Source organism: Stigmatopora nigra, chromosome 9 (assembly GCF_051989575.1).
Source record: "Stigmatopora nigra isolate UIUO_SnigA chromosome 9, RoL_Snig_1.1, whole genome shotgun sequence".
NCBI lineage: Eukaryota > Metazoa > Chordata > Actinopteri > Syngnathiformes > Syngnathidae > Stigmatopora > Stigmatopora nigra.
Genome location: NC_135516.1, coordinates 14,500,099 through 14,527,549, shown reverse-complemented (window position 1 = coordinate 14,527,549; position 27,451 = coordinate 14,500,099). Strand labels below are relative to the sequence as shown.

The 27,451-nt window shown below is 38.2% G+C and overlaps 1 protein-coding gene across 1 annotated transcript in view; it reads right to left on the bottom strand.

The window, feature by feature from the left end:
• LOC144201507 (receptor-type tyrosine-protein phosphatase mu) overlaps positions 1 to 27,451 on the bottom strand; it is a 135,022-nt gene that overhangs the window by 97,248 nt on the left and 10,323 nt on the right. The window contains exon 2 of the mRNA XM_077724209.1: positions 5,123 to 5,245. Within this exon, the coding sequence (XP_077580335.1) occupies positions 5,123 to 5,245 (123 nt within the window). The remainder of the gene's footprint in view (positions 1 to 5,122; positions 5,246 to 27,451) is intronic.

The following is a 27,451-nucleotide window of genomic DNA, read 5'->3' as shown; positions in this document are numbered from 1 at the left end:
AGTTTACACTAAAATATAATAATTGTTCAAATTGTGGTGGGCAATACAATACAAACTTGATAGTTTTCCCGGTGAAAATAACATTAATAAGTCATGTAAAAATATGAAAAGTCATGTCCTGGCAAGGTGAATTCTAATTCTAGGGCTGATATGGGCAAAATACGGCCCGCGGGCGACATACGGCCCACTAGGTTTTTTAATCCGGCCCGCCGACGTTGTCCAAACAATGTACTTTATACTTTTGACTTTAATGATGAGTATGTTAATAGTACTTTAGTCCTTTGTTTCTGTTTATGTTTCATATGTACTGTTAACGGATGCACTTTTTTATATGTATCGTATTTTGCTCTGACCCCGCCCCCTGGACTAATGAGTTGGTGTCATTAGCCACCATACTAAAGTTGAAATGGGCAATTGTGAAATATGACCATGTGCTGCTGTCATAATCCTGTTTGTGAAAATCCAGTTTGCTCCTTCCAAACATGCACAAAGAGTTTGCGTGCGTCCCCACTGGGGAATTCATCGGCAAATGCATGGAGATGACATGATTTGATGTTCCGTTTGGTCCTCTAATCGTATAATGGGCTTTCTCCTTAACCTTGCCAACTCTGCGGTGGGACTCACACAAACTTGTGAATGGCTCTAAAAGGAATCATCTTATTTGGGGAAACCTGATGACACCCCCCCAATCCCCCAACCCCCTTGCCTCCCTCCCATAGCAGCAAACCTGATCTTCAGCTGATGTGATTTGAATTCTGATTCAATTCAGAGTGCCCTTCCCCATCTTCACTACTTTATTTTCAAAGTGCATATATATATCTATATATCTACATATATATATATATATACATATGTATACATATAAACATATATACATGTGTATACATATATGCATACATATACATGTATATTACACATATACATATATATACATATATGCATACATATATATACATATATGCATACATATACATGTATATTACACATATACATATATATACATATAAATACATATATATACATATATAGATACACCTATCTATATATACATATATATACACATATATACACATTTATACATATACACACATATATACACACATATACATTGAAAATATATATATATATATTCAACTATAGTTAATTGAAAACCTACAATTAAACAAGATTTTTTGCTTTCATAATTTCTTGTAAAAAATTTTTTTAAATACCCCAAAAAATACCCCAAAAATAAAAAATGGCCACGTCCATGAATCTGCATGAATCCAAGTCCCATAATAAATGAAGCACAATAGGTAATTCCCATCCCTTGCCTATGGTTGCCTCCATCCATGTGTTGTCTTTCTATTTGCCAGACGTGAATGGCAAGAAGTGTCCTTATTTATGCCCGCCCGGGCGGGCGGGCGCAGCTCCAATGACACGCTTGGGCATCTATAGGCTGTCTCAGCCGCTTCTACCACGCTTCTTAATAGCACCCTGCCTTTTATTTGATCTCTTTACTTTTGAAGGAAACGTGCCAGCCGACTCTGCCCAGCGTGCCCCCCTCCCCTGGGGGCTCATTGCAGTGAATCACAGCAACAACAACACAAAAAAAAGATGGCTGAAGGGTCTCAAAGTGAGATTAATTAGGGTTGCTGTATTACACTGGTCACAATAGAAAGGCTTAATGACTTATTGTTTTGCTCTAAATATCTGGCAAATGGAGTGTCCTCGTTGGGTCTTTTTGTTTCGGAAATGTAGCCTTTTTGAATAGGGACACACATGATAATAAGGATCATTTTTTGGGTTGTTTTTTTTAACCAAAACGGTCCATAAGAAACCTCTTGAAAAGTCTGATAACAACCATGTTTGAAATATGACATCTAAAAAAAATAATAATTCGGTGAATATTGAAACTCTTATTTAAATAAAGGATTAATCTTTAATTTTTGGGGGAAAAGAGCGGTCATTTTTTTTTGTTTTTTTGTGGGGCCTGAGAAAGTCAATTATTAGTTTTAGATAATAGATTTATATTTGATATTTCCTGATTTTCCCCTTTTAAAATCAATACTTCCAACTTCTTTTCATGTTATTAGTTCAAAAAACATTTAGTAAAATCCCCCCAAAAAAATTGTTTGCCACTTTAAATTCAACATAATTTAAAAAAAATCATTTAATTTCCTTTTCAAATAAAAAAACAAATGATTAAAAGCCATCCATTAAAAAAAAATACTTAAAAAATAATTGTTTTAAATCTGCCAAAAAATATTTGGGGGCTTTTTAGCCAATTATTTTAATCAAAATTTAAAAAAAATATATCCAAGTATTCCATCAAAAATTCTTCAACCCACACAAAATGTAATTGACATTAATAAATCCCCCAAATTTTCCACCCTTAATAAAGAACAAAAAAATCCAAGTAACCAGATGTATAAACCAGTTATTGAACAAAAAAATTCTCAAGTCTGCTTCATGTCCAGCCAATCGTCTCCATTTGAAACAGCCATTCCGGTTCCCCACAGTGATATTTGAAATTATAATAAGCCGATCAATTTTAATTATGTGAGCCTTTCCATCAGCCTCACTCACGCTTGCTGGAATTAATTAGAAAGGCATTGTAGTGCTTGGGAGGCCATGTTTTTTTTTCTATTTAAAATGCACAGACACTGCCAGACACCTGAGGAATGGCACTAATGGAAGCACAAAGTTTTCATGTTCTAACAAAGCCGGCCATGATGGATGTTATTTTCCTGGGCGGCGATGGCGGAAAGCCTCCAAACGTGCCGGGCCTCCCCTTAGTGGCGAACTCAATTAGTCGTTTCCTTGGCTAATTTTAAGTAGACCTCCATTTTGTTATGTGCAGCCAAATGTCAAAGAGAAATGGCTTGTCTTTTCCACTTTTTTTGATGAAAAGGAAGGTGCACCGGGGGAGGTAAAAGGTCAGAGCGGAAATCTGCCCCACCAATTAACACCACGTATGCCTACTTTTTAGTTTTAACGATCATATAAGTACAATATTAATGTTGGGATATGGTTTAAGTATATAAGATTTTATTTTATCTGGATTTTGTTACAATCACTCAAATAACAAGTGATTTGTTTTTATTGATGCAATTTCCAAAGTTGAGGGACATTTTGGGGTAACAGACTTTCAAAAGTATTACAAAGTATTACATGAGTATATATAGAGTATTACATGATGTTTCTTTTACTATATGGTGGGTTATTAAGTTGTAGTTAACAAAATAGACTGACTTAAAGTGAAGCATTATGACAGTAAATTGAACATTTTACGCCATGGTCTCAAAGTGGAGGCCCGGGGGCTAAATCTGGCCCGCCGCATCATTTTTTTGCGGTCCGGGAAAGTAAATCAGGAGTGCTGACTTTTTGTTTTAGGATCAAATTAAAATGAAGAATATAGATGTATATTACATTTCTTGATTTCCCCCTTTTAAATCAATAAATGTCATTTTTAATCCATTTTTTTCTGTGTTTTTAGTTCAAAAATCATTTTGTAAACTCTAAAAATATATTTTAAAAAAATCTCAAATAAACATCGTTTTAGATCCATAAAAAAACTGAATATTCAGGGCTTTTAGTCCAGTTCTTTTAGCCCATTTATATAAAAAAAATGTTTCTTTAGACATGGATTCTCTAAAGAATATTTTGATATAATTTCTTTACATGGTTACTTTGTACTTCCCCATCAATGTGTTGAAACACGATTTTCTTTAATTGCATTGGACTCTTCCTACACTACTAAAATATGCAGTATTTGCAACAAAAATATGAGCATACACAGTGGAAAAGTTAGAAATTTCCGCAAAAAACAAAATGGAGACAATACTTTGAATACCCAAGACCTTTATGGCTGTTCTCAACCAACCAGCTCGAATCCAATTGTCTGACAATAACCCCCATCAGCATCTTTACAAAAACAAACCCAAAGAATTGCAAACAATCCGTAGTCTAATCATCCCTTTTCATTTAAAATCCCGACCTTTGACGATAACATCTTGGAAAAAGGTTTCTAACAAACGACCCTTCCAATTGCATTTGTCCTTTTTTGTCTTTTTGCTATTGCGGCGTGATTAGCATGTTGCACATTTTTCTCCATTTCGCAGCTCTTAACCTGTCACATCAAATTGCAGCCTTCAAACTGCCCCCCCCCCCCCCCATTTTTGACCACTTGGAAATGGATTGAGAAATGCGTGGCGTCTGAAAGCTGAAATTGTTTTACGCTCTAAATGTGTTGAGATGACTCCGAAAGCCATCTATCTATCTCACCTCCGATTGGCGGCTGGCTCTTAACCCATACTTACAAACCTCCGCAAAAAAATGACCTCTTGGAAGAGATTGTTATCCCTGTCTGTTCAGGTGAGTGGGAGTCGTGCTAATGGAAGGCATCAACGTGGCATCCAAGCGGAAAACTATTTTTAAAAAAATATATATCTATTTAAAATGGCTTCTATTGTATAAACAAACTGGGCATCGTCTTCTAATGCAAAGAACTACTTGCAATTGGCCCAAAAACTAATTTTTTTTGTTGTATTACATTTTGAAATGACTTTAAAATATAGTGCCAGTATGAGAAAAAGTATTTTTTTGTTTGTACAATTTTACTGTTAAAAAAAAAAGACGGACGAGCAGCAAAATCTTATTTTGAAATGAATAATCTACCGTAAAAAGTGGCTTTTTTTGGTTCTTTTCATCTTGATTTGCCAAAAAAAGAGCTTTCAGAAAAAAACTATGGTCCAATTTTGATTCAAAACCCATTACATGAGTGCAACATTTTGTGTACACCAATTACATGGTACTCGGACGTTTGGTCGCCAGACGTTTGACAACATGACATAGTTTACTGTTGAAATTATCTCTCCAAATTATATTCATGATAGTTTATTATCTAAATCTCTACTGCTCTCAAAATTATATTTGTCCGGGCGACCAAACGTCCGGGCGACCAAACGTCCAGTCGACCAAACGTCCGGTCGACCAAACGTCTGGGCGACCAAACGTCCGGTCGACCAAACGTCCCAGTCACGCAATTCGTATAACCACAGATGAAATATTTACACAATTATTTTTTCTTACCAAGGTTTTCAGTTTAAAGAAATGGACCAAAGTAATCTATCATTCCTACCTGAAGGCATCCATGGATCGGAGGATGTCTTGTCTCGGCCATTGACCTGCTCCCAGTCCAGGTCGTCTTCTCTGCCTTGGCTGTAGCCGCATGCTGCTAACGGCTTGGCAAAGTTACAATCTCCTGCAAAAAAAAACGTGAAATTTTAAATACAACGACATAAAATTCACCCAAAATACAATCTGAAAAAGCACTACCACAATCAAATATATCAAAATGATCCTTGTACTAGCTAGTTAATGATAACCAACCCCTGAAATAATTTAGCAAAAACTTCCCAAAAAGGTCGTCTACAACTTAAAAAAACAATAATTTTATCAATATATATACATATAATATACTACTACAAAACAAATGACCCAATGGGTCAAAAATATCCGCAAAATATGGTCAACAACACAAAAATTCATGCCAAATTGCCAATAATTTTTTATCAATTCCTCAAAAATTCTGCAATAAAAACATTCCACCAAATTTTTAGTAGTCTCAATTGATTTTTTTCCCATATTTTTATTTTTTACCATTATGGCAATGATAAAAGAAGACTATTAAACCTGTATGATCAATGACTACTATTTTTTTATATATTCTGGGGACCTTAAAGGCTATACAAGAGAAATACATTTATTTTCCCCGCTCCAAAATATGTTTTTATACACTTAAACATCAAAAGGTGAAAATAAAAGCACATTATTCTCTGCAACTTTTCACAGTTTTCCATTGAGACAGCAAGGCCGAAACAATACGTCATTTCGGGTGACATTTTGCGACATAAAGGCTACAATTTGATGGGCTTCATTTTTTTTTTTCCTCCCCTGCATTTTTTTTTCCTCATCCTTGTTTTCCAATTCATCTCGGCCGTGACATTTTCAGTACAACGTGCAAATGAGCGACGATCACAGGATAATTAATATCCAGCTGCATAGGGCAGCCACTAATGATTTATTTGCCGACTTGTCTGCTTCTGGCTAGTTGGGTTGCGGGGGAGGGGGAAAGGGGAGGAGCCAATGTACTAAAATGCCAAAGTATTAGCGGTAACATGTTGAGAAATGCTGCTTGGGATTTTTATTTTTTGGAGGTCATTAAAGCTAAGATATGATTGGCTAGCTGACTTGAGTTGAAGAGATTTTGATGAGCCATCCAATCGTTGGTGTATGGAAAATGATATCAACAACTCATTAGGAAAAGATGAATTGGAAAAAGTGGATTTGAGTGCAAAGCAGGTCTCATGGGCATCTTTGATAACTACGCCAAAATCGCAATGGAAATTTAGGTTCAAAGAAATGAAACAAAATAAAAAAAGGGGCCCGTTTAAAGAAAATATTTAGCAGAAATATTATGTGCTAAATTGATGTATGGATAGGTATTTAGGTATTTAGGTATTTAGGTATAAGGTATTTAGGTATTTAGGTATTTAGGTATTTAAGTATTTGGTATTTAGGTATTTAGGTATTTAGGTATAAGTTATTTAGGTATAAGTATTTAGGTATTTAAGTACTTCGTATTTAGGCATTTAGGTATTTAGGCGTTAGGTATTTAGGTGTTAGGTATTTAGGCGTTAGGTATTTAGGCGTTAGGTATTTAGGCGTTAGGTATTTAGGTATAAGTTATTTAGGTACAAGTATTTAGGTATTTAAGTATTTGGTATTTAGGCATTAGGTATTTAGGTATAAGTTATTTAGGTTTAAGTATTTAGGTATTTAAGTATTTGGTATTTAGGCATTAGGTATTTAGGCGTTAGGTATTTAGGCGTTAGGTATTTAGGCGTTAGGTATTTAGGCGTTAGGTATTTAGGCGTTAGGTATTTAGGCGTTAGGTATTTAGGCGTTAGGTATTTAGGCGTTAGGTATTTAGGCGTTAGGTATTTAGGCGTTAGGTATTTAGGCGTTAGGTATTTAGGCGTTAGGTATTTAGGCGTTAGGTATTTAGGCGTTAGGTATTTAGGCGTTAGGTATTTAGGCGTTAGGTATTTAGGCGTTAGGTATTTAGGCGTTAGGTATTTAGGCGTTAGGTATTTAGGCGTTAGGTATTTAGGCGTTAGGTATTTAGGCATTAGGTAATAGGTATATGTACATATATGTATATGGACAATGAAAGTGGGAAAAAATCATGTTTTAGGGGGGAATTGGAATTTTAATGGTTATTTGGTGACCAATTAGGTCCTCTAAAAAGTGTTTCCCAAAGATAAGACAAAACAAAAATCCACCTTAGAAATTGTCCAAAAAATAAATGTAATATGAACCTTATCAATGCATCCATTACTGCTATGAAAGAAATAGGTAGCCCAACAATTATAACATTTTAAATACTTTAACCAAAAAGTTGCAATAAATGATTCTGGACTTTCTTAAGAGAGTAAAAAGCACCATGATAAGGCCATAAAAAATGTCAAGACGCCATTGAGGTTAGAAACAATTTCAGTAAGAAGACACCAACAAAAAAAAAACAGTCCTAAGAAACATGCCCTCCAATGCATGAAAAATTCATCCAGCCCGAAATAGCCATCTGTACATGATACGCCGTCTTTGAAATAAATACAGCCGCTTTCTTCCCATGATCCTTTGGCCACAGCTTCCGTTCAAGCTACTGGCTTTTTTTCTGCCATCAATATTTGCACTCAATAGTTCCCAGATCCTTCACCAAGCCCTTTTTTGTGGGTCCCCGCAGGCCGCCCACCGTCGTTTCACAGCACGAGCGCCTTCAAAAAAAAGGTGGCTTTTATCGGTTAAGGTTGATATTCAAAATCGATGGCGTCGCCCAGCGGCAAAAAATGAATTCCGACTCGGCGGGGGGTGGAAAAAGTCATCAATAAGAATACGTATAAAGCATTCAAGTTTTTGGGGGGTTCTTTTTAAATGAACTGTGCTCATTTAATAATGAGTAATAAGGTTTTGGCTCATTGCTTTCAAAAGAACATTATCAAGAATTGCGTGCTATTAAAAATGGACTGGAAACGCATACAAAAGATGGCGGCTTCAGACATTATCGTTATCTGAAATGAGAAAAGATTATAGAGCTCTCAAACGTATTGATTGACGCTTGGTGAGGGAAGCCAATGAATGGCAGTCTTTCATTGGGATAAATGCATTGAAGATATATACACATAATATTGCAATATTGTTATATTTGCTTATGAGGGAGGGATGGAGGTTTGTTTACGTAAATGAAGATGGGTGTATTGTACAATAGGAAGTGGATATTATTGTGTAGAAATGGATTTTTGGGGAATGGATGGTTGGTAATATTCTCAATTTCCGTGTGGAGATAAAGGGTTTCATTTTGGTGGGTGCCAAATCGGGTTTCCTTGTTGGAATGGATGGAAATGCTCTTAAAGTACTTCAATGGTAGACTTCGATTAGAGTAAGGGTGGCAGACTTAGGGTTGGTTCGTGGGCTGCATTAACGTCAAGTTGATTTTATGTGGGCCGGATCATTTTAGAGTGAATATTTAGATTTTTTTTATAAATGGATTAACAGAACTAGATTAAAAGCCCTGAATATTCAGTTTTTTATAGAGCTAAAATAATGTTGATTTTAGCTATTTTTCGATATATTTTTAGATTTTACAAAATGATTTTTTAACTAAAAATACCCCCAAAAATTGATTAAAAAAATGACAATTATTGATTTAAAAGGGTTAAAATCAGGAAATGTAATATTCATCTATACTCTTCATTTTAATTTGATCCTAAAACAGAAAGTCAACTAGATTTCATTTGAGCCGGACTATTTTAGATATAATTTTTTTTTTTTATAGAAATGGATTAAAACAACTGGATTAAAAGCCCTGAATATTCAGTTTTTTGTAAAGATCTAAAACAATGTTTATTTTACCTTTTTTATATATATTTTGAGATTTTACAAAATGTCTTTTGAACAAAAAACTGAATAAAATGTTAAAAATACAATAATTGATTTAAAAGGGTTAAAATCAGGAAAAGTAATATACATCTATACTCTTCATTTGAATTTGATCCTAAAACAGAAAGTCAGCACTCACGATTGACTTTCCCGGACCGCACAAAATGATGTGTGGGACCAGATTCGGCCCGCGGGCCGCCACTTTGACACCAGTGAATTAGCCCATCTGGGCCACTGAAGAGAATTTCATGAATGGAAGAAAATGACCAATTTGTCTGTTAATCTTCTCACTTGAAAACGACAAACGTGATGGTGGCCTCATTTAATGTGAAAATAACGGGCTGAAGATGGCAATGAAAGCATGAATCAATATTTTGAGAATGTGGCGAGGAGTTGACATGGCCACCCTCAGCCCAGCAAACAATTGGCGTATCTGTTGGATTTTCCACAAAAGTCTTTCAACTGGTGCGACAGTGTGCAACAGTCTTTCTATTTTTTTTTCCCAGCGAGTGCATTTCAGAGAAATCTATCCATCTTTTTTCCCCGGACGGCGGCAGGAGCCAGAATCAATATGTCAACCCTTTCCGTGCCGCCAAATTCTCCTAAAGATTTTCACCCCGCGAGTCAGACTTAAAAGCCTTTTTGTTCCAGCACCTGTAACAAAAACTTGAGCTTTTTTATTGTTTTTTTTTGCACCATGGAAATTTTTCGCTGTGCCAAGATTGGCACACTGGACAAACATTAAAGGCATTTAAATCATGGATTTTTCTTTTAAATCTTTTTCTGGAAAAAAACTGCAGTAAAACTTTGTAGTTAAGTTTACTTGATTTAATTTATTATTTTTTTTGGTTTTGTTTTGACTGTCAAAACTGGTTTGCCGGACATTTGGTCGCCCCGGACGTTTGGTCGCCCCGGACGTTTGGTCGCCCCGGACGTTTGGTCGCCCAGGACGTTTGGTCGCCCAGGACATTTGGTCGCCCGGACGTTTGGTCGCCCCGGACGTTTGGTCGCCCCGGACGTTTGGTCGCCCCGGACGTTTGGTCGCCCCGGATGTTTTGTCGCCCCGGACATTTGGTCGCCCCGGACGTTTGGTCGCCCCGGACGTTTGGTCGCCCCGGACGTTTGGTCGCCCCGGACGTTTGGTCGCACCGGACGTTTGGACACCCGGACCAAGGCAAAATGCTACTGCTATGATGGCGAACTAAACGCGTTCTTTTGATACAATATATTAAAAACAGAGTGTGATTTCTTATCATTTGCGGTAGCCTTTAGCTCACACTTAAATAGATTCAATCTTTATTTGCATTTGGACAGGCGTATTTTTAAAAAGCTCCCTCAGCCGTCACACCGTGTGGAATTCCAAGAAGAACTAATTAGCATCACAGTTGCAATTATCACCACGGGCCACTGCTATGCAAGAAAAGAAGAAAAAAATCATGTTCCATATTCGTCTTAATTGGTAAGAACAGATACGGATTTGCGACGCGTTCTTGACAGGTTCGGAGGAGGCGGAGAACATTTATTGGAGGAGAAAAAAAAATAGTCATCCATCAAAATGGCTGCAAGGAGAAGGCTGCCTGTCATTGTCATTGGCCGTGTAGTCAAGTCTGTTTGTCACGTGTTGCTCGACTGTGAAACGCATTCATCAAGATAATGGCCGTCGTTTTGACACCAGGCTGAAGGGCTTCCTTCACAGTCAGGAATTTACGCCATGTCTTTTTGATCAAAAATATTATCCTGCAAGGATCGCTTGGTTCGTGACCGGACATTTGGTCGCCCGGACGTTTGGTCGCCCGGACGTTTGGTGGCCCGGACGTTTGGTCGCCCGGACGTTTGGTCGCCCGGACGTTTGGTCGCCTGGACGTTTGGTCGCCTGGACGTTTGGTCACCCGGACGTTTGGTCACCCGGACATTTGCTTGCCCGGACATTTGCTCGCCCGGACGTTTGGTCGCCGGTCAAATGTACTTGGATATTAAACAGTACTTGGATATTAAACAGTACTTGGATATTAAACAGTACTTGGATATTAAACAGTACTTAGATATTAAACAGCACTTAGATATTAAACACTACTTAGATATTAAACAGTACTTAGATATCAAATAGTACTTAGATATTAAACGATAGTACTTAGATATTAAACAATACCAAAAGACTGGCAACCAAAAGTCCGAGCACCATACTTCATACAGATAAGCAACGATGCTACTTAATTTCCAAACTAGAAAAGTAAAAGATGCCTGGAGGCATATTCCGGAAAATGATGTTAAAGCAAGACATGTTATAGGAATAAATTAAAACGATAATAACTATCAGTAGGCAAGTGACAAGAACACCTGAATAAATAATAAATGCACAGCCTGTAAAAACAAGGGCCGCCTTGGTTAGAAAATGAAGGACAATGACTTCATAAAGGCAGATTGTTTGTATTGGTAATGTTTCCATACGATTATCGCATAACCTACATTTTCCCCCTCAAAAGGACTGAGTTAGTACAATCTCTCTGTTTTTCCAATTATAAATCGGCCATTTCTATTTCTTTGACTCCCAACCTTGAATCTTTCTCTCTCCCCAAGCCTTTGCCACATCACAAAAAAAGTGTTTGTTCCGACGAACAAAAGAATACTCTTGTTTATTCCTCTGTGATCAAACGTGGTAATTCTTTCTCTTTTGCATGAACTCCTCCCTTTGGACTCATTTCCACCATTGTTCCTATCTTGTCTGACAAATTAGATGCCGGGGAACAAAAAGGGGGGGTACACAACGGGCTAAATCTACTGATAGCAACATTAGCATTTCACCCGCCGATTGCGGCTTAGACGGAATTCAAAGAAGTGTTGATTTAGTGGAGCTTGGGAAGATGGAGGTGCTTTACACTCAAGAGTCATTGACTTTCTGCTGGGTAGTATATTGTTGTCTATCGGATTGAGTCTTAGGGGTCTACAGGGCTCATTCTCAAGCGATCCCCCCTTTTCGAGATCTATTATTCACTGGAAACCAGTTTCCCTTCCTCTACTTCTTCCCCGCATTGATTTGACGCCAGCCTGTACCTGGATGAAATGTAAAAATGGAGGAAGTTTGGGTTACTTGCAGTTTGGCTGTATTGAGCTCGGCGCTCCCGAGAATCGATGCCGGAGGCAAATTTCACTGTAAATCTCCCTCGTGTCTCCATTCTTTGGACAGTAGGACATTCGTAGGAGATTGGTTGGATGTTTTATTTTTATTTTTTTAGAACCAATGCATTGGGTTGACCTATAAAGATTGTTAGGACTTAAGTCTGCGAAGAGTTGGCTCTGTTGTAACTTTCATAATGTAAATATTCAAGATGCGTAAGGAATGTTCCCTCTAAGGAATGTGTAATTGCGCAGTACTCTCGTCTTCTTTGCGCAGTAGCAATCATACGGAGCGCAGTAAATAAAATCCAATTATTTTAGATTTTATTCGACCGGAGGTTGTTGATAGGCAGGATTCTGTAAGTGTCTGCGCCCCGTCTGTGTCGTAAAATTCATGAATGGTTCTTTCAATTGGTTCTTTTTAGGAATTTGGCATTTGAAATCTTACTCAATCATGGGAGTACAAAAATATATTTTTAGTATTGCAGATTAACAAAAAAATAGTTACTAAAAATATTTGTCTTAGTAATTCCACGCAATTTTTCCACAAAAAAAAGCATACGATGAAAATAGTCACAAAAATAAAATAAAAATGGATTTATAATTTTTTTTTTGACCTAACCCAAGTCCACAGAATAACCAGATTCCTTTTCGGTGAATTCATAAATCGGGAACCGTTAATAAGCAATGACCTGCTATATATCTGATTTATTTCCTTAGCCATATTTTTTTTAGGGCTCGAGGCTATCCATTTTTTTTTTTTTGCCTTTGGGGAATAAAATAACTTAATGAGTTCGGGCTAGAGACCCACCGGCAAATATCATTCCCCTTAAAGACTCCTGCCAATTAGCGACCCTCCAATCTGCCCTGCAGTCTCCACTTGTTTTAACAAACATGTCGTCTCCTCCCAAGACCAAAAGCGAGAGGCAATCTTTGGTAATTTAAAAGCAATGTCGACCAATTCCCGCCACAGCGGCTAGCGTGGAGTTGCGGAACGGTGCGGCTTAAACCCCCCTCGACCCCCCGGGGGACCGATAGGCCTTTTCACTGCGGCCCTATTTCACTTATCTATTGGCAGCTCCTGCCAGAAGCCATCTCTGCACTGAACTGCATGTATACATAGTATCTGTTTGGGGACTTTGAACCGCGGGTGGGGATTTGGACAATCAATCTCAATATCATTATCAATCACGGCTCGCCGTTCGCCGCATTGATTTTCGGGGAAATAAAGAAGTCGGCGGTGAACGTTTCCACCGGTGATCCGCAGAGCCCAGCTCGGCCAAACAAAGCAATGCGCGGACGTTTAGTCGCCCGTCTTTTGGTCCTTTTTGGTGGCCGGTCAAATGGTGGAAGAGTGTTTAGTGTTGAAAACAGGTCTCAAAATTATATTCATGACAGAGTTTAATATCTAAGTACTGTTTAATATCGAAGTACTGATAAATATTGAAGTACTCTTTAATATCGAAGTACTGTTTAATATCAAAGTACTGTTTAATATCGAAGTACTGTTCAATATCAAAGTACTGTTCAATATCGAAGTACTGTTCAATATCGAAGTACTGTTCAATATCGAAGTACTGTTTAATATCGAAGTACTGTTTAATATCGAAGTACTGGTTTAATACCGAAGTACTGTTTAATATCTAAGTACTGTTTAATATCTAAGTACTGTTTAATATATAAGTACTTTTAAATATCGAAGTACTTTTAAATATCAAAGTACTGTTAAATATCGAAGTACTGTTTAATATTGAAGTATCATTTAATATCGAAGTACTGTTTCATATCGAAATACTGTTTATTATCGAAGTACTGTTTGATATCGAAATACCGTTTAATATCAAAGTACTGTTTAATATCTAAGTACATTTGACCGGCGACCAAAAGACCGGCGACCAAACGTCCGGCGACCAAACGTCCGGCGACCAAACGTCCGGCGACCTAACGTCCGGGCGACCAAACATCCGTGCGACCAAACGTCTGGTGACGATGAAGTATAAAGTATGAATTCAGTCTTAGTAAAAGTGGAAAAATTTGAGACTTGTGCATTCTACTTCGCTTTCTCACAGCCTTCGAGGGCGCCTCATTATCGCCAAAGGGTCGGCAACAAATTCTGACTTATTAAACTCCATTCTTTTTAATCTGTCTCCATAGAAAAAGACGTCTGCGAGACGCCGGGGTCACAGGTTGACGAGTCATGTCTCCTTGACGGATTTCAATTGTGCCTTGACACAAAAAAAGTGCCGTCTTGGGGGTGCCGACCTGCCCACTTCAAACACGACGCGGTGGGCTTTTTGTTTCTCTGGCAAAAGCACCATAAATCATCCGAAGGCTTCGTCTTGGGGTTCAACGTTGAAAGCACGGGGTCCCCTTTCAAAATGGACTCAACTCTTGACAATAGCTTCTACCGGAATCTATGTGGCTCACTACCTGTTCTCGGAGAAAATTAAGAGCTCTCAGACAGCTAGGTGACATGAATAAAACACGTCAAAGAATTGAAATCCCACTGTTGCATTCATAGTATTAATTTTTAAAGCCAATTATTGTTTGAGTGCCGCTGACCTATTTTTCCATTGAAGTATCATCCTATCAAATCCTGGCACATCACAAAGTAGCTGGAATTACACTGTGCTTTAAACGTGACTTATATTGTCTAAAAGGTTCTTTTCCGAGTGATCCAAAGAAGACATCAAAGTGTTCACAATGGCCGAAAACAACACAGACATTGGACGATTGTCTTCTAGTTGTGTTACAGTTGAACTTTACTATAGATAAGACATAATACATAACTGGATCAACATTTAATTCCGACTTTGGGCTTTCAAGGGCGGACATTTTTTTGAAAAAATGATATTGAAATTGGCTAGTCTATCTAAAACAAACTACGGCCCGCGAGCCACATTACGGCCCGTTAGGTGTTTTAATCCGGACCAGCGACGTTGTCCAATTTTTTTTAAATTACTTTTATTTTTATTTATTCTTATTACCCCAAGATGGCGCCATCACGCGGAAGCCAATGGCAGTAGCTGTGTCCACTCTTATTTGTTTTTGGTGTTTTTCAGCCCTTCTATCTTTTTTTAAATGACATTTTAATATTTCTTAATACATTCCTTTACTTACTTGACTTTGTACTCTATACTTTTTACTTGAATTCTGAGTGATGAGTATGTTAATACTTTAGTCCTTTTTGTCTATTCATGTTTCATATGTACTGTTAACGGATGCCCTTTTTTATATGTATCCTTTCTTGTGCTGACCCCGCCCATCTGTCTATTTTTTTAAAAGTCAATGTGGGCCCCCGGGCCCAAAAGTCTAAAATATGTCCGTTGGATCTTATTACAGTCTTCTCACTGAACAAGCGTAACATGGTATTACAAAGCTAATATGAACACACAGAAAAAATCAAATTAACGCTAACTGCGAAAAGCTAATCATATCAAAATCAAATAAACCACTGAATGAAGTCCCCAAAGCACATGGCTTAGAAGCGCTATATTATAAGACTGAATTTTCAGCATGGACTCACACATCGCCGTGTCAGCTCCAATCAACGTCTCTCATCATTTATTTTAAGTGCAAAGTCTCCACTGCGCCACTAGGGGCAGTTGTTCGGGGAACTAGCAAGAGACCCACTTTGAATTTTTTAGCCAAATTAAAATATTCTGTCAATAATTTATGCATATAAAATGTATTATATTTCATACAGTCGATGACAAAAATAGTGCACGTTGTTTTAGCAAGTTATATAAAGCAACATTTTAACATTTAGCGCAAACTAAGGGTTTTAAAGGCAATTTAGCAGATTGCAGTACCAAAAAAATGTAAAATGGTTCAATTTTGGCAATTTTGTTATACGTACTGTCATTGTTATTCACAATTTAATCACGAATATAATAACTAAGGCAACTTGACTCAGGATATTATTCATATTCAATATCTACATGTGAATAATAGCGTCCGAAAAATACTTTTACAAAATAAAAAGTCTATTTTTTCTATAAAAAGGAATCGCCTAAGAAAAGCAATCATTTATTCTTAAGAGATACCTTCTAAAAGTAACAATTACACAGCGTTAATCAATCAGTTTATCACGAAAACAATTAAAAATGTAAAAGTGTATCATTGCTGCCTGTCACAAGAGTACACCCGAACTTTAAAATGCGAGTGTACTCGGAGTGCTTGAGGGCAGACTTGTGTCTGTCAACTCTAATCCTTCACGTCTGGGAAGAAAAGTTGGCTGCAAAGGTCACGCCGCTCATAATAATAATCATAGATCTAAGGAAAGGCTTCTCATTGGGTCAGGCGTCACTCAAAGAGCTCCTGTTTGACCATCCCACAGGCCAATCGGGCTTTTATCAGTTCAGCCAGAGGCAGCAAATCAATCAAGGGAATGAGGGACAACTGCCAGAAGGCTCTTTTGCAACCGCCGTCATAAATCGCAACAAAAACACGGCAAGTTATGGATATGCCAGAAACATCAAATTATTCATTCAGTCAAGTCATATTGCAATTTGGGAATCACAACAACCTTTCCTAATATACTATGAGAGGGGAATTCATTATGAAAAAGCATTAGTAGCTGTGATACGGTACTCGGACGTTTGGTCGCCCAGACGTTTGGTCAACCGGACATTTGGTGGCCCGGACATTTGGTCAACCGGATGTTTTTGGTCGCCCGGACGTTTGGTCAACCGGACGTTTGGTCAACCGGACATTTAGTCAACCGGACGTTTGGTCGCCCGGACGTTTTTGGTCGCACGGATGTTTTTGGTCGCACGGATGTTTTTGGTCGCATGGATGTTTTTGGTCACCCGGACGTTTGGTCGCCCGGACGTTTGACAACAAGACAGAGTTTACTGTTGAAACCAGCTCTCAAAATTATATTCACCCGGATGACCAAACATTTTGTTTTTATTGGGTCATTGTATAGAACATGGACACTGCATTCATTTAATTTTGGTGCACAAGCACACAAAATGTGGACTAAATGACTCCCCACCAAAAAATGGTGATGATATCAAGTGTAGTTATCATATCAGCAGTGGCATGGGTGATAGTAACACACAACAAGCAGTAGATATCGTTAACCTTGAGCTCTTTGATTGCTGACATGCAGAAACACACGCTTTGGGGTGGCTGACTTTGTGGCTAATTACCGAGAAAGATCACCACAGAACTACTTGGACAGTCACGCCATGGAAGGAACGAACGGCGGCGACTCGTGACACCAGATGTCTTGCGTTAGGAGCCTGAGGACATGATATCGACGTGATTCACCACTCCGGGACGCATTCCCGTCGTCTCGGTGACACGGAGCGTGACACCAGACAACAAGTCAGCGACTTTGGCGAGGGCTCAGCTAGCGGAACAAAACAAAGTGACGGCGGAATTAGGATATTTTATGTATTTGTTTACTGTGAGGCCATTTTGAAAACGCTACACTTGAGGAATCTATAGCAATTTGTCATGATGACAGAAGTGCTGCAACACTGGCAATGAGGTTTTGGCGCTGGGCCATCCTGCCGTGAAGGTCTCTTTCCAGTCAAGTCGTTTAACGGGAGAGCTTCCAATATCGGGACACTTTTCAGAATGGTGATCCAGTAAAAAAATATACTATTTTTTACATTGTTAGCCTGGAAAAAAACAACTAAGATGCGTGGTAGGATGGTGGTTAGCAAAACAGCATTTTAATGTGTGGGAAAGAATGAGGTACAGTTTGTATTTGGGTTCTGGATACTCATGCAGAAGAGTAGAAAGATGAAATATGGAAAAAAAATAACATTTCTGAGCACTACTTTCTCAGTTTTTTTTTTAAAATAAGATTTTGCATGTGCAAAAGAATAGCAAATGTCATGAGGGTGTTTCTAGCACTAGAATTCTGACTTTCTTACATTTAGTATTCCCTTTGTAATGCTCTATTTGAAATACATTTCCACAGATTCCTGTCTTAACAACCACAAATTTTGTTCTCTAGAATGACCAATAAAAACAAAACGTTTGGTCGCCTGGGTGAATATAATTTTGAGAACTGGTTTCAACAGTAGATATTTAGATATTAATCTCTCTCATGAATATACTTTTGAGAACGGATTTCAACAGTAAACTCTCATAAGCTGTCATGTTGTCAAACGTCCGGGCGACCAAACGTCCGGGCGACCAAACGTCCGGGCGACCAAACGTCCGGGCGACTAAACATCCGGGCGACCAAACATCCGGGCGACCAAACGTCCGGCTGACTAGAATAGGAATTCTGACTTTCCCATTATTATTTCCATTGTAATCCTCTATTTGAAACATTTCCACGGATGCCTATCTTAGCATCCAAGAATATTCTTCTCTACAATTACCCAATAAAAACAAAAGCATAACCCTAAAAAAGCAATTTAACTGCCTCGGAATAAAAACAGGGTTGGATTTTTGGTGTACTAATAGAATAAGGATAGCTTAGAAACCCCAGCTAGTGAATTTATAAGGCTTTAAGTTCCATTCCTGCTTTCACGTTCACTGGGAACAAAACATTAAATGATGTGACCTGAATTGAGAAGGAGGACAATGGACGGATGGACGGACAGAGGGACGGATGGACGTGTGCTTGCTTTCCTTATCTCTTCTTCCACACAAGTGCTTATGCCACCTTGCAGCTATGCAAGCTGCCGGCCTTTTTGGACAAGAAATCCTCAAAATTACCTTCCAAATCAAGCCTTCACAAAAGAGAAGAAGAAGAAGAAGAAGAAAAGGGAGACAGTGGAGCGTTATCTTGGCCAATCTCTGGTGGCCATTTTTCTCCTTTTTATACACCTGTCAACTGATTGTCTACATTTTCCAGCACCTTCCTTTTCCCCGATGCTTGTCTTTAATTAACTTATCTAGAGATGTCTTCTTTAACCTTGACAAACTTACCGTATTTTCTCGCATATTGACGTATAAGCCACACCCTTAAAATTTGATTCAATTTTATTTTTATAAATGGATTAAAAGAACTGGATTAAAAGCCCTGATTATTCTTTTTTTATAGCTGTAATAAAATGTTTATTTGATTTTTTTAAATATATTTTTAGATTTGACAAAATGATTTTTGAACTAAAAACATGGGAAAATGGATTAAAAGAACTAGATTAAAATCCCTGAATATTATTTTTTTTATAGATTTAAAATAATGTTTATTTTTGCTTTTTTAAAATCTATTTTTAGATTTTACAAAAGGATTTTTGAACTAAAAACACCAAAAAAATTGATTAAAAAATGACAATTTTGGATTTAAAAAGGGGAAAAATCAAGAAATTTAATATACATCTATTCTCTTCATTTTAATTTGATCCTAAAACAGAAAATCACTCAATTTACTTTCTTGGGCCGCACAAAATGATGCGGCGGGCCAGATTTGGCCCCCGGGCCGCCACTTTGACACACGTGTTGTCGGGATAAAAACATTTTTATAAACATATTAGATCGCATGTTATTCTCCGTCCATTTTTTTTTTCTCGGAAGGGGATGGGCCGGTGGGATGGGGGTGGCGTGGGGGGGTCGCTTGCTACAAGATGCGTTACGAATCGGAGCGACGTGTCACGTCGTTTCGCTGACAAGTGACGACCGGCGATGCATCCGGGCCGGATGCCAGCGTGCTTGGGTAGGAAGAGCCGGGGGCGAGGAAGAGGAGGAGGAGGAAGAGGCGGAGGATGACGACGACGGCGACAAGGGGGGAGTCTTCAAGGAGACCGAGGTTTAGCACTGACTGACAAAGTCTCCCGTCTACCCGTCACATGCAAAGATGTGACAGTCAAGAGCACCGAGTTGTGGCCTGATAACATGCAAAATGTCTTTTTCTGTGTCTGTATTCTCACCCTCTTGCTACTGTGACAACCAAATTTCCCCCAATACGGCATGAATAAAGTTATCCAATCCATTCCAAATCATCCAATGCCAATTTCCTCTAATTCTATCAAATAAAATTCCATCTAGCAAGCCATTCAATGCTCATTCGCAACAAATCCTACAAACCTTATAAGTAAAAAAAATAGCAAAAAAATGCATTCACTTGACATAGCCTGGGATAATTTCTCATTTTTATACTTAGTGGACAGTTTATTCGCCACCAATTTTGGGGGCTCGGACGTTTGGTCGCCAGACATTTGGTCGCCCGGACGTTTGGTCGCCCGGACGTTTGGTCGCAGGTCTTTTCGGTGACAGAGAGTTTACTGTTGAAACCTGCTCTCAAAATTATATTCATGAGAGAGAGAGTTTATTATGTAAGAGAGAGAGTTTAATATCTAAGTACTGTTAAATATCTAAGTACTGTTTAATATCCAAGTACTGTTTAATATCCAAGTACTGTTTAATATCCAAGTACTGTTTAATATCCAAGTACTGTTTAATATCTAAGTACTGTTTAATATTTAAGTACTGTTTAATATCTAAGTACTGTTAATATCTAAGTACTGTTTAATATCTAAGTACTGTTTAATATCTAAGTACTGTTTAATATCTAAGTACTGTTTAATATCTAAGTACTGTTTAATATCCAAGTACTGTTTAATATCTAAGTACTGTTTAATATCTAAGTACTGTTTAATATCTAAGTACTGTTTAATATCTAAGTACTGTTTAATATCTAAGTACTGTTTAATATCCAAGTACTGTTTAATATCTAAGTACTGTTTAATATCAAAGTACTGTTTAATATATAAGTACTGTTTAATATCTAAGTACTGTTTAATATCTTTTTACTGGTTAATATCTAAGTACATTTGACTGGCGGCCAAAACACCGGCGACCAAAAGGGACTAAAAGACCGGTGACCAAACGTCCGGTCACGCCAATTTTTAGTGCATCTCAGCCAAACTATCTGATTTATGGGTCGACCCCTGGAGGGTCTCAAGATCAGACACGTCACCGGGACTTGACTTAACCTCAATGGAGCTTAAAGTAAAACACGCAGTGGCCATAAACAAACACTAATTGGTAGCTAATTTTCATAGCTCCTGCCTTGCTTGATTTAGCGCCTTTGGGCTGGGGCCATGAATTATTCATGGCGCTGGTAAAACAGCTTCACGGAGACCCCTACCAGGCAAGGCACATTCATTACGGTATCACGCCGAGTGATTCCAAGGCACCGACGGCTAGTATTAGAATAATATGCATATTGGGCCCCCTCCATTTTCTTGGCAGGCCGCAAAAGCGCTTCCGTTGGCACTGGCAGAGAGGGATGCGGCGGCCCTGCTGGCTGACAAAAACCCCTTGTTTGGAGGTAGGGTTGAGAGAGCAAGGAAAGGGGATTAAAATTGGTGGTGGTCACGCCAGCGGGGGGGTTGTGCCTTCCTCCTTTTTTTTTTGGAGGTCCCTGAAGGCACCACTTGCTTGTCTGGGTGAAACAGAGTGACTACTTATTGTGGAAAAACATGCAAGAAAACAGTGTAGACACTTTTTTCCAACATGGTGGGCTTCTGTTTAAAAGGTAAAGATGCAGAAAAGTGGAATTTATTTTACAGGCTAAGAGTTGGATGCAAAAAAAGGGAATAGCCCAACAAAAATGGCATTTTCAGGGAGTTTTAACCTTACGTTACTGTTCTGAGAGAAAATGAATTAAGAAAATGTACAAGAAGTGCCATCCCAATTTGAAAAAAACAGCCTACTACCCTATGTCCACCCCTCAGCCCCCCAACACATATTACTGTTATTTCTGTCAGCTTCAGCGAAATGTCACTTGCAGGTAATGTGACATTGTTAAATGGCAACTGGCTCGACATGTGGTACGCATTGTCCCAAGCGTCTTCTGGTCTCCGCCAGAGATACGGTTTCTGGTCCCCAAAGACTGCCAATAGGTCTTTTGGGTATGTTGACTTTAACGAGAAAAGTGCATGTCTGCCATTTCTTATATTTAAAAATTTAAAAAGGGACAATTTTCAGTCTTAATCTGTCTTAATACTTTGGCAGGCAAGTAAAAATTTAGTAAAAAATATTGTGACCGGACGTTTATTAAACTCTCTCACATGAATATAATTTTGAGAGCTGGTTTCAACAGTAAACTCTCTGTCACCAAAAGACCGGCGACCAAACGTCCGGCGACCAAACATCCGGCGACCAAACATCCGGCGACCAAACATCCGGCGACCAAACATCCGGCGACCAAACATCCGGCGACCAAACATCCGGCGACCAAACATCCGGCGACCAAACATCCGGCGACCAAACATCCGGCGACCAAATGTCCGGTCACGGACTTGCTCACTTAACAGTAGACAACAGTAGATATTTAGATATTAAACTCTCTCTCTCATGAATATAATTTTGAGAACTGATTTCAACAGTAAACTCTGTCATGTTACCAAATGTCTAGGGGACCAAACGTCTGGGCGACCAAACGTCTGGGCAACCAAACGTCCGGGCGACCAAAAATCCAGGCGACCAAACGTCCCGGCGACCAAACGCCCCGGGCGACCAAACGTCCCGGCGACCAAACGCCCCGGCGACCAAACGTCCAGGCGACCAAACGTCCGGTCACAGATTTGCTCACTTAGAAGTTGTGTTTGACCTCATGTGCGAATCCACATGTGACAGGCGCTAACATTAATGGTGGCTAGTCTTCTCATCTGGTGGGCGGAGCTGACATTTTTCTCTGATAATTCACCTTTTCTGTGTTGCTCTTGTGGATTTGCGACATCTTCCACAGCTCATCACAGAGTTTGTCTCGTCTTGTAAGCCTTCCCCTCCCATGCCAAGCCATGTGTGCTGGCTCATTCTTCAAACGAGGGTTAAGACAGATATGGATTTTAGATGTTGATGGCCAATCTGCTCCCAGCCACACAGTTTGACATGTTTTTTTAAATGAGGGTTCAAACGCTGATCTGGATTAAAAGAAATGAGGTGTTTTTGATTTGGTTTTTCAGGAATAGCTCCGAGTATCAACATTTTAGGATCCAATTTGGGGTTTTTGATAGGGCATTAAGGTCATTTGTGTGTTGTTGTTTTATTCTGAGCGTTGTAGATATTCCGTTAACTAGGTCTCTCAGCAGCAATTTTATTCTGGCAATCCATGGTTTGAAAGCAGCACTCTCAAATATAAGACCTCAAAAAGGCAGACACTCGTATATTCTGCTTCCACTCGGTCGCTTCTGGTGTTGACACTAATACCACCTCATTTTAGCAGCCGCACTTTGGGGAAATTCTATCTGGACTTAGATTGTTCCATTCGGTTTGGACACAATCAAAGTGACAGTGTCCAATTGTGGCTTGACCAGCAACAGTTCACTGCTAGTAATTGACATCTAAAAAAAAATCAGGACAGAAATAAGAGCATATCTGCTCGTGAAACATTGATTAGAAAGCTGTGCATTGGCTACTGGGGGGCTAGGAATACTTTTTAATGCACGATCTTAAACATTTCATGATATTCATCGACATCCTGAAAATACATTATGTTTAAAACTAAAGGAAAATGCAACATCTGGTGGCCATTTTCAATTTTTACTTGTCGGGTTTAAAGAACTAGGCTATATTCAAACTACTCAAAGTACTTAGATTTTAAACTCTCTCTCTTAGATATTAAACTTTCTCTCATAAATATAATTTTGAGAGCTGGTTTCAACAATAAACTCTGTCACCAAAGGTCCTGCCGACCAAACGTCCTGCCGACCAAACGTCCTGGCGACCAAACGTCCTGGCGACCAAACGTCCTGGCGACCAAACGTCCTGGCGACCAAACGTCCGGGAGACCAAACGTCCGGGCGACCAAATGTCCTGGCGACCAAACGTCCAGGCGACCAAACGTCCAGGCGACCAAACGTCTTGGCGACCAAACGTCCTGGCGACCAGATGTCCGAGCGACCAAACGTCCAGGCGACCAAACGTCCAGGCGACCAAGCAAATCTGAGCAATACAATTGACTGCTAATGTCATATAACTACAACAGAAAACATCAAAATCCCAAACTCGCTTTACCAGGATTCCTATTTCAAGTCCCAACTTCAAATTCTACTTCAAAACTTTCCTCTAAGCTCGAATATGTATTTGGTAGAGGTCTGATTCCCAACGATTATCACGCTATTGGAACCAAGCATAATTATAAAATCAGAGAAAAACGACATCCCATTGACGGTGAACTTTCACGGCACGCAAAATGATTTTCAACAGTTAGAAATGGCCGACCTCTTTGATTGTGAGGGGAAATTGCCAGTAATGATGACGCCTGCAAAGCATTTGACACATCTTCAGGAAAATTGCTCACGTGCTACAAATACGCACAGCGCTCAAGCAGAAGAAATACATCAGTCAAATAAAATGGACGTTTCAACTTCCAATAGAAACACCTCATTATTTTAGTCCATAAAAATAAAGGAATAATGAGACTAATCCTAATCCATCTTTTTTAAAGAGTCAGGTGCCTCGGGAGGATGTGGGCCACGTTTGGGGATTGCGTCCAATTAAAAATGTGGCGCTCAACCTCGGCCGAGTGAGCCCGCCTTCTTGTCGAGGAAACCCGGGTCGGTCCCACCTTCTCGTTTCATCTGGCAGATGAGAAACATCACTTTTTTTGTGTGTGTTGTTGTCACACAAGACTGAATCTCTAATTACGCACTTGCAAAATAATCTGGTATGGAAATGATTTCTGACTTCTTTCATGTGTACAAGATGAATACTCAAAGATAATATACAAACACACAAATACATACACTAGGGGAATTTAGGAAACCTCAATTGGTGGACTCTCGGAAAAACTTGGACGCTTTAACGTCAACTTGATTTAAAGTGGGCTGGATTTTTAGATATAATATTTAGATTTTTTTATTTTTATAAATGGATTAAAAGAACTGGATTAAAAGCCCTGAATATTCAGTTTTTTATAGATTTAAAATAAAGTTTATTTTAGATTTTTTTACATATATTTTTAGATTTTACAAAATTATTTTTGAACTAAAAATAATGAAAAATGATTAAAAAATGACAATTATTGATGTAAAAAAGGGAAAATAAGGAAATTTAATATACATGTAATATTTAGAATTTTTAAATAAAATGATTAAAAGCTTTGAATATTCATTTTTTGTAGATCTGAAGATTGTTTATAATAGTTTTTTAAAAATATATTTTTAGATTTTTTTAACTAAAAACAGAAAAAATGATTAAAAAACGACAATTAGTTTTTTATAGATCTAAAACAATGTTTATTTTAGTTTTTTTAAAATATATTTTTAGATTTTACAAAATGATTTTTTGACTAAAAACACAGAAAAAATGATTAAAAAATTCCAGTTATTGAATTAAAAGGTGAAAATCAGGAAATGTAATATACATCTATACTCTTCATTTGAATTTGATCCTAAAACAGAAAGTCTGCACTCGAGAGTTACTTTCCCGGGCCGCACGAAATGATCCGGCGGACCAGATTTGGCCCTCGAACCTCCACTTTGACACATGTTCCCTATAGAAAGAATTGAAACACCTTATAACATCCAGATAAGAAAATACAACACTACTATGTCCCAGTTGGCACTTCAAATGTGGTCAAGGCGGTTGCCATGGCAATGTTAACATTCCCAGCGACTTTGACATGTACATCAAAACAGAGATTCAACGTTAGATTCTTTTGTTGTTACAAGTCTCTTCTTGTAATTATCGTCGCAAAAGACGGTGCGGGACTGACACGTTGTTTGCACCTCGCCATGTTCAAGCAAGGCCCGTTGGTCAGTGACTACACGCCGCCTCGTTATCCGGGATGTGACAGGAGGCTACGCGGAAACTGTGGGCTCCACTAATTGGTGCCACCGCCGCGGAGGCGGCGGCTGGCTGGGATTGAGCCAAGCGCTAACCAGACCGGCAGTTTGGAACACGGCGCCGGTAAATCAAGCGGCACTATGTTCACCTCCAAGATGAGAAAGGAGAAGGAGACCAATTCCAATAAAGGCAAGCTCATACAAAGCTTGTGAAATCCTGACACACGAATGCATCATGACCATCAGGTTTTGGTCGTCATTAGGGTCCTGATATTCGCTCATTATGACAAGAAATACGATTGTATTCATAGCAAATTCAATCAATGCAAAAATCTGACAATATTCCAAAGAAATGTTATGATTCTGCTGTGTATTATTGGATTGGTTTGGAGTACTTTTTTTGTATTTGGGAAATTTCGTTGTCAAGTAGCAAGAGGGTGAGAATAAAGACACAGATAAAGACATTTTAGACATAAATAGATAGGGAATAAGTAAGTTAATAAATAAATAAGCGTGTTGCTTATATATGTATATAAATATATATACATATATATGTATGGATATGTATATGTATGTATATGTGTGTATATGAATGTACATGTATGTACATGTATGTACATACATGTATATGTATGTATATGTATATGTATGTATATGTATGTATATGTATGTATATGTATGTATATGTATGTATATGTATGTATATGTATGTATATGTATGTATATGTATGTATATGTAAGTATATGTATGTATATGTATGTATGTGTATATATATGTATGTATACACATGTGTATATATATACATATATGTGTATATATATACATATATGTGTATATACATATATATGTATGTACACATAATATATACATATATATATATGTATATACACATATTTATATATATGTATATATGTATGAATGTATGCATATAAATATATACAGATATATATACATGTATAAGCACATATATACATATATCTATATACACATACATATACATATATAAGCACATATATACATACATATACATATATATGAGCACATATATACATACATACACAGATGTACATGTATAGGGTAGGCTTTATAGATAGCTCTATTTCCGAAAATAGTGTGCTAACTTTGTGATAATAGTTTAAGAATAATTATTTTTTTAATAGCATTTGCTTGTTTGAATGATTGTTTTCTGTCGAGTCACAAAAAAACTCAATCAAAAACTAAACTACTACCTAAAATACAAAAATACACGTTACTCTTAGCTCATTGCTCTCACATTTGATGCTATCACGCACGTTTTAGTTCCGTTTTACATCCACGTCGTGAGAAAGGGTGAGACAATACGACAGTTTTTATATTTTAGTGGCAACATTTGCGATCCCACGGGCTTTCAGGGGCAAATGTGCCGTTAAAAAACAAAAAAAACGAGTTGGTTAAGTGACGTGTTGGGACACGTTTGTGAAAACGTTTTAGCCGCTGACAGCGTACGGCAACATTCCGCTGAATTGAAGTTGCATCACGAGGAGCATCCAGCGGAAAAAGCGACAAACAATTCATGCAAGTGACTCACAGCGGTGGCCACTTGACACAAAAATGCTCAAAGTCACTTTTTTGACACTGATACGCACTGAGATGCCTTGCAAATTATCAT